The sequence below is a fragment of the Maniola hyperantus genome, chromosome 8 (genome assembly GCF_902806685.2).
Source record: "Maniola hyperantus chromosome 8, iAphHyp1.2, whole genome shotgun sequence".
In the NCBI taxonomy this organism is placed as follows: Eukaryota; Metazoa; Arthropoda; class Insecta; order Lepidoptera; family Nymphalidae; genus Maniola; species Maniola hyperantus.
The window spans coordinates 431,412-446,931 of NC_048543.1; the positions used below are offsets into that span (position 1 = coordinate 431,412).

The following is a 15,520-nucleotide window of genomic DNA, read 5'->3' on the forward strand; positions in this document are numbered from 1 at the left end:
TTCCATCTTGGACTGCATCATCACTTACCACCAGGTGAGGTATCGGAATTTTAAAAAAACTGTTTTTCAATTTTTTGCTTGGAAATGAGTTCACATTTGTATTAAGTCAGCAAAAAACGTCTAGATTAAAGAAAAAAAAGTATTTTGATCCCAATTACACTATTTCGCTCACCAGCTCCTCAGCTGTACTTTTCCAATTCCATGTTACCTCATAAGTGCCAGTTTCCGCCTTGAAGAAATGGTCCCAGTATATTTTCAACGCGTCCGACTCTTCCTCTGCTGACATATTCACTGCACGGACTCCTGCCACAAACAGTTCATTATAGCTGGACAATGGACATACTGGACAAGTGATTTTAGAGTACCAGTGTATCACAGTCTATTCACTTATCACAGTTTCCAACAAAAAGTTCTATCATCGCTTTATTTCGATGGCGAACGGGGGGAGACGCCCCGCATACCCGCACGTCACTCGCGTCCGCCCGTACGGGGTTAGCGAGGAGGCTGTGCTGGTGTGCGGGGCGTTCCCTCCCCGATTGCCACTTCAACCTGTCGCGTACTATAAATATCCCACACCATAGGTCTTGCTCGCAACTTACAAACGCCTAATTTTGCACTAATAGTTATTCTAAAAATATTATACTAATAGCTGATGCCAGCGGATTTCGTCCGCGTGGATTTGGGTTTTAAAAATTCCGTATGAAGTGCGACGGGTTCATGGTATGAACCCCTTTAACTAGTTAACAAAAAATGGTATCTAATAACGTGGTAATAACAACTTTGAATCAAAAACTTTTGAACACTTGCAAAAATCCTATTGTGATTGTGAGTGTTACTATCTTATGTGTGGCATAATTCAAAAAATAAACGTTGTTCTTTATATTTCTTTCGTTCTACCTATTTTAATTTTCAGTTTAGTAAAATGAATATATAAGAGGAAGCTTTAAAGTTGCACCCATAACCGACAAAATATCGGAATCAAGGCTCAGATGGTACGGACACGTAATGCGTAGGCCCGACGATTATGTGGTGAAAAAGTGCCTTTCCATGGCTACAAGAAAGAGGGGTAGGGGAAGACCACCAACTACCTGGATGACAAATGTCCAAAGGGACATGAAACGCCTCGGCCTCAACGACGAAGCCGCGAACACGCGAACTACATGGCGCCGCATGATAAAAAAAGCCGACCCCGCGTAACGGGATAAGGCGAGGACAAAGAAGAAAGAAGAAGAGTTTAGTAAATAAAAATAATTCGGGATCCAAGTCAAAGCAAGCAACTTGCATCACTTGAACAACCTGATCGCCACTAGATACTTATACTTAGATCGCACTTACTTTCACTATCACTTCAAGTGATCAACATCCGACTTGGCCCTACAAAGCACCGTACATTAATACTGAATACACCAAAGTTAGTGCTTGCTTATGTAATCGAATTGAAGTTATTTTCGGGCCGTTTCAAGATGTTTACGAAGTGCGCGCTGGACGCTGGAGGCTGGACCCGCCGCCGCGTGAACACTGACTCCAATAAATCTTATCTGTGCACCCATTAAGATACAAACTACAGTGGTACAGCGTGGTGTTGCTTGCTAATTATAGTATCGTATTTTTAGGGTTCCGTACGTCAAAAGAAAAAAAAACTAACCCTTAATAGGATCACTTTGTTGTCTGTCTGTCTGTCGGTTGTGTCTGTATAGAAACCTATAGGGTACTTCCCGTTGGCCTACATAGAATCATGAAATTTGGTATGGAGGTAGGTCTTATAGCACAAGTAAAGGAATAAATCCGAAAACCGTGAATTTATGGTTACATAATGGAAAAAATAATTAAAATGTGTTCATGAACAAATATTAGTATTTTCAATTTACAAAGTCAGATAACTAAACCAAGTGGGTTATCATATAAAAGGGCTTTACTTGTACATTCTGAAACAGATTTTTATTTATTTGTATGAATAATAGTTTTTGGTTTATCGTAAAAACTGTCGAAAAAAATACGACTGTAATAATACGGAGCCCTCGGTGCGCGATTCTGACTCGCACTTGGCTCTCTCATCTCATAAATATCCAGATGCGTAGGAGAACTATAGTAACCGATAGGTACAGCTCAACGAGCCACTAAGCTGAAGTGGCAAAAGGCAGGGCACATCTCATTATCATCATCCACAACCCATCACCAGCTCACTACTGAGCACGGTAGGTAGTGTAGATCACTCACTACTTAATTCCAACCAGTTAAAGGTGCGTGCCCACACGATCGACTTCCCGATGTCTTAATGACCAATGAACACTTTCTACAATTCCTTGTACCATAACTAGAAGCTGCGTTGAAGACGTCACTGCGCCGCCGGCGATGGTTGACCATGATAATGTAACACCAGCAACAAGATTCGACCGCATCTGACGCCTTAAAGAAATGATAAGGATGAAGCAAGCGCTGGCTTGACTCTCCTCACGCATTCTTTCGAGGTGTCCGATGTTGCTGCGGTTTCTCGCATTGTCAGAACTAAATATGCGACTCTCGTGGCTCATGCATGATGCACCCCCTCTTGCAGTTCTTACGTTTGTATGCCTCTCCTTATGACAAGCCTTTTTACCCGACCACGGTAAAGCCAAAAGGAAAGAAACGACACGGACTTTTGCCGAAAATGCGCCAACCTTACGAGCACTTACCTTGCTCAATGGCATGATTGTTCAGCACCAACAATTTAATCTCAATGAATCGACTCACTGACTGACTGATCTATCCACGCACAGCTCAAACTACTGGAGGATCAGACTGAAATTTGGCATGCAGATAGAGATAAGATGTCATCTAGTAAGAAAGGATTTTTGAAAATTCAACCCTTTAGAGGGTAAAATAGGATTTTGAAATTTGTAGAGTCCACGCAGACGAAGTTGCGGGCATAAGCTAGTAATCAATCTATACTAATATTATAAATGCGAAATTGTGTTTGTTTGTCTATCCATCACGCCCTAACTAAGCAACCTATCGACTTGATTTTTAGCATAGAGAATAGAGATAGTTGAAAGGACGGACGGACGGAAGGAGGACATGGAAATATAGGTTACTTCTTATCCCGAAAAATCAAATAGTTCCCACGGGATTTTTAAAAACCTAAATCCACGCAGACGAAGTTGCGGGCATCAGTTAGTAAAAGATAAATCTAGCGGAATTCGGCATGCGGAAATCTATGACACTAGCTAGCCTCATAAAAGTACTTTTTACCCTAAGTACTAAAACAGATGCGTACACACATAAACTGGCATCTCGTTGTTTATACGTACAAACAATTAACAAAGATAGGTCTATTTAATTAACAGCGTTATCAATAAACCAACATGATACTGGCTCTGATGTACTGTTCTACAGTGAATGAACATTTTAATTGGAAAGCTTATCAGTTGTTGGCGAAATGTGTATTGTTTTGCAATTTATAACGCTTGTGCTCTATTTTGATTGTAGGTACTATATTTTTTTTTTAATTTATAGACTAGCGCTTGGCTGCAATCAGACCTGCTGCCAAGTGACGATGCAGCCTAAGATGAAGCACGCTTGCCTAGAAGATACCTATTCACTCTTGACTTGAAGGTACCCATATTATAATCGGAGGGGAAAACTGATGGTGGAAGGGTGTTCCAAATCCCAGCGGTTTGAATCAGAAATGAGGAGGCAAATCGCTTTTTACGTATCTGTGGAATTTCGACTATGTACAGGTGCAGACCTTGGCGATGCCTTGTGGTACGATAGTAGAATGGTGAAGGAGGAGAGGAACCAGGACGAAAATTATTTTTGTTATTATCAATGGTTGGACATAAGCCTTCCCGAGAGTGCGCCACCACACAGTCAATTCAATTCAATTCAATTTCTTTATTTTGCAGAAACACATTAATTTACATAAGGTCTTACAGAGTTAACCAGTAGCTATATGTTTTGGCTAGCAGAAGGCATGCAAAAGTAAAAAGTAAAAACAACACAGTTCCTCACCTATACCTACTCTAATAAGAATATTAAAGAACATTACAATAATAATAATTAATAGTATAATATTAATAGTATAGTCCACCACCTTCTTTTAAACATGGCAGGTACCTACTCAATGGAAATAATATCTGCTGTGACTGATCTATCAATGTACAGCTCAAACTACTGGACGGATCAGGCTAAAAGTAAGTAGGATGTGTCAAAGTTAAACGAGTTCAGAGATTTGCATGTAAATCTTTGAGACTATGTAACTTTGAATATACATATTTTAAATTATAACTAGATAACTTTCAAAATAAATATAATTTCACTAGATTTACTTACCTATTTTGTCAGTCATAAATTATAGACAGATAAATCAATATCTGGCTTAATTTTAGATAAAGAACAATAAAAATATTATAATATATTAGGTACTATTTGAAGGTAGGTAGTAAGGTTATTGTTATTTTATGCAGTTATAACAGGAATATAACGTGAATATATTAGTGCATTAAACTATTTAACTTTCCTATTATGAGTCTTATGGTCACAAATTATTTTAAAGAAAAAGACAAAGATCAAGAAACTTTAAAACTTACATGAACCAAGTTATTTTAAATGAAAATAAATGTCCGCGTTCCACAATGATAGCAGGTTTTTCTGTCGACAGATTCCTAACTTTCACTGTTTTTCAATAACGAAACCAACTTTGCGAAATCACATGCAATATTAGTTTTTAAATCCAAATTGCGGGCAATTAAAAATCAAAACAAAAGTTTCGATCGACAATCGACATAACCAAATTATGTCAAAGTGACATTCGATATTGACATTGAAGCTTAAGCCCGTGATACACACGCCAATGAATGGTACGTTAGGTGCTGGTAAGCACGCCAGTCGCCAGGTACTAGCAGAATGTCAGCGCCTGATACACATGCTCGTGCCTCGTATGCCAGTTTCTAAAAAGGCTGCGTAGGTACCGTGCCAGTGACGTGCGAGCTAAAGATCACAAAATCAGTACCCTTATTATAAATGCGAAAGTGTGTTTGTTTGTTGGTTTATTGGTTTGTCCTTCAATCACGTCGCAACGGTGCAACGGATTGGCGTGATTTTTTGCATGGGAATAGATAAAGACGGAGAGTGACATAGGCTACTTTTTATCCCGGAAAATCAAAGAGTTCCCACGGGATGTTTAAAAACCTAATTCCACGCGGACGGAGTCTCGGGCATCAGCTAGTGAATATTAATTATGAAGAAATTAATATTGTTAAAACAATACAACTCGCGGTAATATTAGTGAAGAAACTTTTTATAGTAAGGACTTGACGCAAAAGATTACAAAAAATACTTGCAAAACAAAAACCAGAGGTTGAGAGTGCGATCTACTAGCAAACACCTAGGATGTGTTTCGCGTGCTTGTAGCATTAGCTAGCATGCAAGTCTCCCGAGTCTCGACCCACTTCCTCTCAAAGGGGTTTAATTCGCTCGCGAGTTTTATTGCAACATTTAATTTCTACCTAACTAAAATTAGTTTTTTGAGTGATATGCTAGTACCACGCCAGCTTACCAGCACCAGCACCTAGCATATAAATACCGTTCACTGGCATGTGTATCAAAGGCTATATTTGCTATATTCTGATTTTTATTTTTAATCTATGCTTAACCTAAAAAAGTAGGTAGGTATTTTTCACAGGTATTTTTGTCTTATTTTTCTTGACGTTTGGTTTGTTTGTGGAGGATTTTAAATATTTTCATGTGCTATTCGAGTGGTGTACAAGGACAAGATTAAAACATTATATAATTTGTAACGTAAATTAAATCAATATATTTGAAGATATCCTCAACGTAAGACGTTCCGAAATTATGACAAATTTATAGGATAATATTCAAAGAGTGTTTTGCATTTCGATAATATTTTATTTTAATAAATAAAAATGTGGGATAATATGATAGAATATTTAAAGGATCCCCTGCTGGTGGTTAAAGTGCAGAATTTCTTCGGAGTAATATACAAGAAGGCTAGCCAAAATGAAGAAGCGAGCATAATATACTCCGATAGACATGACCGCGAAGACTTCGATATCAGACAGCATAAGAGGATACCTAGTGACATTTCCGGGACCTCTTCGTCATCCTGCGAGACGGATACCTCTGGCGAGAGCCCGGATGAAGTGGTTTGTCTGATTAGCAACAGATTCTGGTACTACCTGTTTGTGTTGGGTACCGCGCTGGGCGATGAGATATTTTACGCGACGTTCATCCCCTTTTGGTTCTGGAACATCGACGGTGCAGTCGGCAGACGAGTCGTGCTTGTCTGGACTGTTGTTATGTATATAGGTAAGACAATTTAATAGTTACATACCCAGTAAGTAGATAGTATAACTACTCACCCTGATGTGTAAGTTGGTCACCTGTAAACATCTGCAGAATACTAAAGCCCACAATAATCTAAATATATTAAAGGAAAAGGTGACTGACTGACTGACTGACTGACTGATTGATCTATCAACGCACAGCTCAAACTACTGGAGAGATTTGGCATGCAGATAGTTATTATGATATAGACATCCACTAAGAAATGATTTTTGAATTTTTTTGGAAAAAAATTTGTGGAACTGGCATGATTCAAACCTGCATCTCTCTGGGTATTGAGCTCAGAGCGTCTTTAACCCCTAGGCCATGGTTCACTTGCTGTTGAGTGCCAAAATTTGAGATAATATGTATTTTCATTCAGTAATGAAGTGACTGTTAATGCTATGTATCTAAAAAAAATGTTAACAAACTACAAAGTTTTTATTTTTTTTTATTTTTTTTACTAATTTAATTTAAACTGAGTACAAGTCAAAGATGAATGATGCTCAAACGCAGAAGACAAACATACATACAAATATATTAATTCTTATAAAAAGATAAAGTTGGTATCTGTCAATGATCATGGTCAACCCATCGCCGGCTCACTGCAGAGCGACAGCACTGTGACAGCTGGTGACAGCACTGATGCGGCAGCGCTGCTGCATGCAGCGTGGTTCGGAATCATACCTTAATTTATGACTAATAACTAATTTTATTTTATACAATATCTGTCACCGGCTGTACTCATGGATTTAGTTGACTAGTTTCGAACCCAACCGGGATCCCTCCAGGGGACTGAACCGTTCGCGCACCGAATGGCTGAGTCTCAACCGTGACGCATGGGCGAACTGACTCCCTTGAAAAAGGACCCCGGATGGGTTCGAAACTAGTCGAGCTTACGTCGATTAAATACGTGAGTACAGCCGGTGACAGATATTTTATATAATGGAAATCACTCACGATAGTTTAAACGCTAAAATTTTATTTTAACTTTTAATTATCTTATATACTAAGAAATTGTCCATTGACTCATTAGTCTTTCTTGATTTGAGATACACTTTGTTCACATGTTCTTTTAGCACTTACACTATCTATACACTAACTCAAAAGGTTTGGTCCTGTTGCACTTGCACAGGATTTGATGCAAGGAGGAGATGGGTAGGTATTAGGTAGGAAGCCACATATTTGTGGACAGATTACAGTGAATAGTAAGCATCACACTACTTATTTCAACTAACTATGATAAGCAGTGCTTTTATTCCCCGATAACTTGCATGCTACTGCCATTGATGTCCACACTTTATTTAGCCTTGAGGGTTCCCTATTATACCCCTAACCCAGAGCTGGCCTAGGTTAGGGGTATAATATGGTAAGGTACTTAACATAGTGTAATCTCAATTCAGTTCCATTTTCAGTGTCTGCATCGTAACTACAATTTTAGACTCAGACAAACAAGATTGTTCTCAAAAGTTGACTTGTCATTAGATAAACCAACTAGTGGAAAGTAATTTCACATCTCTGCAAGAGAACTAATAATAGCACAACAATAGAATTCAGACTTTCAAAGTATACCCCTACTATAGATTCAATAGCGGCAGTTGGCCTACTAATCTTAGAGAAGTGTAGTAATGAGGACGCGCCCTATTGTGCGACCGTTTTGATAAGCACGAATATGTCGTTTTCGCTATTCACGAATCCAAGGCAAGAGCGCGCTTGTGCCCAACCTTAATGCCTCAATACTCAACGGTTAAAGGAGTGGACTCCCGAAAGGTTGACGGTTCAAACCCCATCTGTTGCAGTGTTGTCGTACCTACTCCTAGCATAAGCTTCACGCTTAGTTGGAGATGAAAGCGTTGGAGGGTTAGTCATTTAACATGGCTAATACTCTTTAAGAAAATTTATGTAAGGGAAGAATGAAAAATTACATATTTTTCTTTCTTTCTTGCATAAAATTAAAAAAAGTGTGTGGTCTCAATTTTTTTTCTTGCTATGCTAGGGTACAGTCGTACTTTTAGCGTTTTACCACCAGCCAGGGCTAGCACGACTCTCAAAAAATTAGTTTTCGATATATACGATATTAGCACTTTTACTGTTTTTTCTCATATTTCTTTTAGCATTTTGGCGGTGGTCATTCATGCAGGCATGAAAACGCATTCAAGCGCTAAATACGGCCATCAAATAAAAAACCGGCCAAGTGCGAGTCAGGCTTGCGCAACGAGGGTTCCGTACTACTGTCGTATTTTTTCGACATTTTGCACGATAATTCAAAAACTTAAAAATAAATAAATAAAAACAAATGCTTAAAAATAAATAAAAAACTGTTTTAGAATGCATAGGTAAGCGAAGCCCTTTCATATGATACCCCACTTAATATAGTTATCTTACTTCGGAAATTCAAAATACTAATTTTTTGTTTTTGTGTGATGTAACCACAAATTCAGTTTTCAGATTTTTTCGCTAATGTCTGCTAAAAGACCTACCTACCTGCCAAATTTCATGATTCTAGGTCAACGGGACAGTACCCTGTAGGTTTCTTGACAGACTGATCCTATAAGGGTTCCTCTTTCCTTTTGAGGTACGGAACCCTAAAAAACCTTAATATTTCATCTGTTCTAGGTCAAGGCTTCAAAGACATAATCCGCTGGCCGCGACCTGGCTACCCAGTCAAGAAGCTGCAGCAGAAATGGGCGATAGAGTATGGGATGCCGTCGACGCACGCCATGGTCGGCGTGTCTATACCCTTCTCCGTGTTGCTGTACACCATGGATAGGTACCAGTACCCCATGCAGTGGGGGCTGCTCATCGCCGTGGCGTGGTGTACGCTGATATGTGTCAGCAGGGTGTACCTCGGGATGCATAGTGTTCTGGTGAGTGTTCTGTACACCATGGATAGGTACCAGTACCCCATGCAGTGGGGGCTGCTCATCGCCGTGGCGTGGTGTACGCTGATATGTGTCAGCAGGGTGTACCTCGGGATGCATAGTGTTCTGGTGAGTGTTCTGTACACCATGGATAGGTATAGTATATGGTAGGTACAGTAATACCACAGAGTAAGGTATGTTATTACCTACCCGAGGTTCGACGAAGCCGTTTAGACAGAACAATCGTGCGGTAACGGTAACGACCGTCCCGGGATCTCCATAGTAATGCCGGGACATATTTATCACGAGATTAAAAGTGTCAGACTACTGTGTCTCCTTATACTGTGGTAATGTTCAGGAGAATCTTGAAAGATTATTATTAGTTGTATTTGCATTTTGAATGCAAATCTCCTATGTGTACTAAAGGTGTTAAAATACTTGCTATTTCTGAATTGCGCAAAACTGCAATAACCTCAGGCATCAGGATGCAATAAAACATTTTCGTTAAACAATGCTGTTTTTAATCCGTCGATAATCATGAATTATTATTATAGGTACATAACACAGTTATTACTGTAAATTGTATTCAATGAGATTAACCATTCAGAAATAGGTAAGTATGTTTGTTTTATGTCATTTACAATAACATTAAATGAATGCAAATCTATTAAATTAATATGTGATAACTATACGTGTCGAATTAAGCATATCCTATGATCTCATCCATTTTGACGAAGGGAACCGCGCGGCGGCGCGGCGGCGCGGCGTCGTTATCACACGCAGCGTAGCCTCTAGCCGCACGTAGCACATAGTAAACAAAAGATCTTTTGTTTATCTAGCCTAGGGGGCTCTCGACATTTAATCGGCCTCTGACACTACACCTAAAATATCATTTCACTATCAACTATTTCTAAATAGCGGACTAGAGTTACAGTTCGAAAATCAAATTCTACTGAGAAGAGCCGGCCATTGCTGCTATGTGAACTGCTGCTGCAGGTTTCAGCTAATGTAGAAACCAAGCAGTAGTTTTACTTACTATAGGTATCATCATCATCATCATCATCAACCGATAGACGTCCACTGCTGGACATAGGTGTCTTGTAGGGACTTCCACAGTCCACACGCCACGGTCTTGCGCCGCCTGAATCCAGCGGCTCCCTGCGATTCATTTGATGTCGTCCGTCCACCTAGTGACGGGACTTCCAATGCTGTGTCTTCCGGTACGAGGTCGCCATTACAGCACCTTGAGGACCCAACGTCTATCGGTTTTACGAATTATGGCCCCTGCCCATTGCCACTTCAGGTTCCCAACATAATCTTTCGCGTTTTTCTTAACGATCGGCGGCTTGCTAAATCTTATTGTAGCCTAGTTAATCAGTGGTTATAATATACGTGTGTTGTATTGAACGGGGTGTGTCTTCCTTATTGAACCAGCCCATCTAGATAATAGTCACTGGCGGCAACAGTTGCTTAAAATAAACTATTTGTTTATGTACGAGTATGTATTCCAATGTCCTTTAACCATTTCAGGACATCGCGGCGGGTCTGCTCCTGTCCTCGTTGTTACTGGTGGTGCTGATCCCAGCGGTGGACAAGCTGGACGGCTTCCTGCTCACGTCGCACTGGTCACCGCTGCTGGTGGTGAGCATCTCCATCCTGGCCATCGTCTACCACCCGCAGTCCGACAAATGGACTCCTACAAGGTCAGTCTTTTACTGCAGATCAAAGTTCTACAAGGTACGGTGGAAGGTAAAGGAGATGGACAAAAATTGTATGTTATATTGTTGTTTGTCAAACTGTATCTGTCCACATTACATTATTAAGATGAAGATGCGAATACTCTAAAATTTAGTTCCATTGTAGCTGTTAAATGTTGATGCTAATTGCTAACCCTTCAGCTCTATTAGCCGCAAGTGAATTAACGGGAAACAATTATTTATTCTTATGAATTTTTACAGGGCTCTTACATTTCTAACTCGCCAAACTGGTGGGCCAGTTTGTTGGCGAGGTGGGACTCTTAATATTATGTACATCACTAACTTACTACTTTATTTCCACTAACGCTATTCATACACCTTGACGCATCACGCAAACCTTTCGCGAACCACTCGATAGTAAAGTGCATATCATCGTGAGGCAGGACGCCTTATCAGCCGTGTTACATTATACGTGATTAAATCATTCATAAGAATTACGCACGAGAACAACTATAATTAATCACGCAATTTTATTATCTATTGTACCTTTTATGGTGTCAAAACTGTCCCTAAATATTCAATTGGGTGATTCAAATATTGTGCATAAATAACAATAGAATTAGCTGACCACAAAAAAATTGGGCGAATCTTTTGGCAGATTTTCAATAGAAAAACATGAAAACGTCATTCCTCCGTTGAACATTACCTTTTATTTGGTGATTTTATAATCGGCCCTTTGTCAAATTATTGGATGGATGAATTTTTCGACTGGTTACCTGCTTCACATTTCTTACAAGACATCTGCAAACATATTATTCATTGACAAGTTGGCCCTTAACTGCTAGATAGTAAATGATGATGCCGTCTTAGATGAAATAGGGCTAACCTGGAAAGGGTATGACACTTCTAAATAATAGTCGGTGACCTCAAAACAGCTGTTCTGTTTGGCGGCCTAAATAAGGATGGAACTTGAAAGTAACTATCGCGATAAAGCGGAAAAAGTCCTTCATCTAAAAAAATACATTCCATTATATTCTGTTGTATTGCAGAGGGGACACGACAATGATAGTGAGCGTGTGCGCGGGGATCCTCACCGGCGCCTGGACCAACTACCAGCTCGGCCACATGGTGGCCAGCAGCGCCGACCCGCCCTACACCATCATCTGGCCCTCCGTCGAAATGTTCGGCACCTCCCTCTTGCGGACCATCCTCGGCTTCTGCGGCGTGCTGGCCACCCGCGCCATCGCCAAGTCCGTGTCCTACGCCTTCGTGTGCGCTCTCCTGGGCCGAGACAAGAACGAACTGAGGAACTCCGAGAACAGTCTGGACAATAAGAACAAAATCATCGTCGAATGCAGCTACAAGTACTTCACGTATGGCCTCATAGGTTTCAACACGACGTATGTATTCCCGAACGTGTTCGAGTTGCTCTTCATTAATAGACCCACTTACTATACGGAGATTTGAGCCTTGTTAATTGAATGTTTGAGTCCGTTTCTAAGTGTTTTCACTTAAAACTTTAAAATAGGTATGTAAACAAAAATCTTTTCGTCGAAATTGCTACAGGGATCGCAAAACAAGTATTCCAGGCAAACATGCTGCGCTATTGCGGTAGATTGACATCTACAATGTCACGATCGCAATCACATCTGATTGGTTGACGCTCGCTCACCTATTAGCTACAAGGCGTTGTTTCAACAAGCATAGCACAAATTCATACAATCATAACAATTGAGATTGTAATAATGATTGATGCTGGTTTTACCAAATCGCCCTACAGGTGTAAATGTTTTAATACCAGGAAATATTTCTGAGAAAACAAAAGTCATGTCTGTAAAAGGTACATTTATCAATATCAATTCCACATCTTGCAAACGTTGATAGAATTCGAGCATCGAAACAATAACACTGATTATAATTTAGCTAGGTCTCCGCTTGGAGCGCTAGCTGTACCTAGATGTACGGTCCATTTTACTTTGATGCTAAAATGTTTCAATGCTTCAAACGTTGGGATAAAATGTAAAATGTCATACAACTAAGCATACTGTTTTTATTTACTGCACTGTCATACGCCTTATGTTCAGATTGGATTACTTATTTTGCTGGATTACTTCATAGTTTGCGTAACGTCTTCGTTTTAACTTCACGTACGTTGAAAATATGGGACATCGCACAAACTTCATGTTTGAAATTAATAGTAAATATGTACCTAAATATTTTATGTATAAAACCGCCATATTTTTTAATGCTTGAATTTGTAAGCTACAGATCCATGAAAACATAATATAATATATCGTCCGTACAAAACGACTTCTCTCGCGCCAGTCACTCTAGGGTCAACTGTCATGTCAAAAGTACAAATAAAGTAAAATCGTGCTTTTGACATGATATTTGACACAAAGTTAAAATGGCGCGTGAGAAGTGATTTTTTACGCATTATACCTGGATTGCATACTTGTAATACCTACTTGAAGCAAAACCTACGTATTGCTATCCCACTTCGACAGCCGACCATGCCACTGAGGTCCGATCTCTCGCTCTTATTGGTTAGTCGAAGTGGGATAGCGATAAGTGGGTATTTGCTTCAAGTACGTATTGGAAGTGAGCTCTCCATTAGTTCTTTATGTACAGATCATACTCTCACCTCATCGTGCTATTCACAAAATAAGTCATTGTTATTATAACCACCGAATTGAGAAACATCTTAAATGCTTAGGCTGACATCTATAGAACAGACTTTGACTTTGCTAAGACTTAAGATTGAGTTAAAACGAGACAGATTTATGTGAGAGACATAGCTCTGTCTCGTTTTAACTCTGTCTAGGCTAAATCAGAGTGCGCTCTTCACAAACAGTTATTTAATATTTAAGAAACTCTTGCTAACCGTTAAAGAGCGGTGCAGTTCCAGTCCCGCAAAATGCTAATGCGCGTGGCCGCCATTTTAGTGACTTCAGCACTAAACTGAAGTTTCGAGCTGATGGTATATTTTTATTTCGGCTGACGTCAAAATGACGTCATTTCGATGTTAACGAGACAATTTGCGGGACTTATATTAGCAAGTTCACTATCCTTGCAAGCAGTACGCAAAAGATAGGTCACTTTTACAGAACTGCCCAAAAAAGGAGTGTTATGTATTGACGTGTGTTGCGCCTATACCCTATCCAAAAAAAGTTAGTATATCGCTCTCTCTGTTACGTTATCCCATACAAATGATAGAGACAAAAGTCTCAGTGGGTGCTTTTTGAATCACAAACGAAACAATGTTTTCTGATTGAATTACGAATGTTTTTTGAAAACATTTTCGAAATGAATTTCGAATGTTTTTAAAAACATGTTGATGACTAGAAAAGAGTCAACGCCCACTGAGATGTTAGCCTGTATTTATATGGGACTAGCTAATGCCCGCGACTTCGTCCGCGTGGAATTAGGTTTTTAAAAATCCCGTGGAAACTTTATATATACCAATGCACAAAATCACGTCAATCCATTGCACCGTTGCGACGTGATTAAAGGACAAACCAACAAACAAACACACTTCCGCATTTATAATAAGGGTAGTGATTACGAAACGAAGAGAGTGCTATAGCGACTAGTTTCCGGGGATAGGGTACAGGTGTATGTGAGTGCCTTATGTATATCTAGTGATTGTAACTTGTAGTGATTATGTGTATGTCTCAAGGCATATTGACGCGTCTTTTGTCAAAGTGAACTTTATTTCCACTACGCAAGGTCTATGTTAATTTGTTTGAAACAAAATGTAAAGGAGGTGTCAATGCGCATGTTGTTTTGTTGAATTTGTTCCTCATATTACATACATTCGTCTGGTGGGAGGCTTCGGCCGTGGCTAGTTAATAGTTACAACCCTACCGGCAAAGCCGTGCAGCCAAGCGATTTAGCGATCCGATACGATGCCGTGTAGAAACCAAAGCGGCATGAGTGTATTAAAAAACTGCCATGCCCCTTCCGTCTTAGACTGCATTGTCACTTACCACCACGTGAGTTTGCAGTCAAGGGCTAAGTTAAATATCTGAATAAAATAAAATACATTATGTACATTACGTGGTGGAGTTAAAGTTCAGTTTACTTAAAAACATTTGAGCTGTAACGCAACGTGTCTTAAGACTATTATTTATTATTGTGAGGATCTACAGGAATAATATTAATAATGTTAATAATAATTAGTACATTCCAATAATTATGCACAAAAAATCAATTATTAGTAGGTAGCTAGGTATTAGTAATCAAACATCTCTATTAATAGAAGTCTATTTTTTTCTTTACCATCTTTTAGCTGCGTAAGACGTTATATATAAACTTGTTAGTTGTTACATATCATCTCATCACAACATTATAACATTGTTATATCGTATGTAATATGTACATATATCTATGTATGTAAACTTCAGGGGCAAGCGTGTTTCGCCAGAAAATATTGTATGTACTTCTCACTCCGTGTGTTATATATATTTCGTTGATTTGTATTAAATTTTATTACAACAATTCATCAATGTAATTGTTAAATCACAGAAATACGCTTTAGTATGTAGAATATTGTTATTTATTGAGTAATAAATAGAAATTGATGCAGTCACGCAATAGGGTATTTCACATCAAGCGAGAAAAAATCTGAAAATGTGTTAGCAT

At 39.3% G+C, this 15,520-nt stretch overlaps 2 protein-coding genes across 2 annotated transcripts in view; one reads left to right on the forward strand and one right to left on the reverse strand.

Annotated features, from left to right (window-relative positions):
• mv (lysosomal-trafficking regulator mauve) overlaps window positions 1-4,755 on the reverse strand; it is a 96,186-nt gene extending 91,431 nt beyond the window's left edge. The window contains exons 1-2 of the mRNA XM_069500343.1: window positions 4,566-4,755; window positions 209-303 (exon numbers count right to left, since the gene is read on the reverse strand). Of these exons, the coding sequence (XP_069356444.1) occupies window positions 209-286 (78 nt within the window). The 5' untranslated portion in view covers window positions 287-303; window positions 4,566-4,755. The remainder of the gene's footprint in view (window positions 1-208; window positions 304-4,565) is intronic.
• Window positions 4,756-5,660: 905 nt separating this feature from the next.
• Window positions 5,661-15,378, forward strand: LOC117984395 (sphingosine-1-phosphate phosphatase 2-like). Its single transcript, XM_034971022.2, has 4 exons — window positions 5,661-6,303; window positions 8,935-9,185; window positions 10,710-10,882; window positions 11,926-15,378. Exons 1-4 carry the CDS (start codon window positions 5,901-5,903, stop codon window positions 12,341-12,343), a joined length of 1,245 nt encoding a protein of 414 aa, XP_034826913.1. The 5' UTR covers window positions 5,661-5,900; the 3' UTR covers window positions 12,344-15,378.
• The last annotated feature ends 142 nt before the right edge of the window (window positions 15,379-15,520 follow it).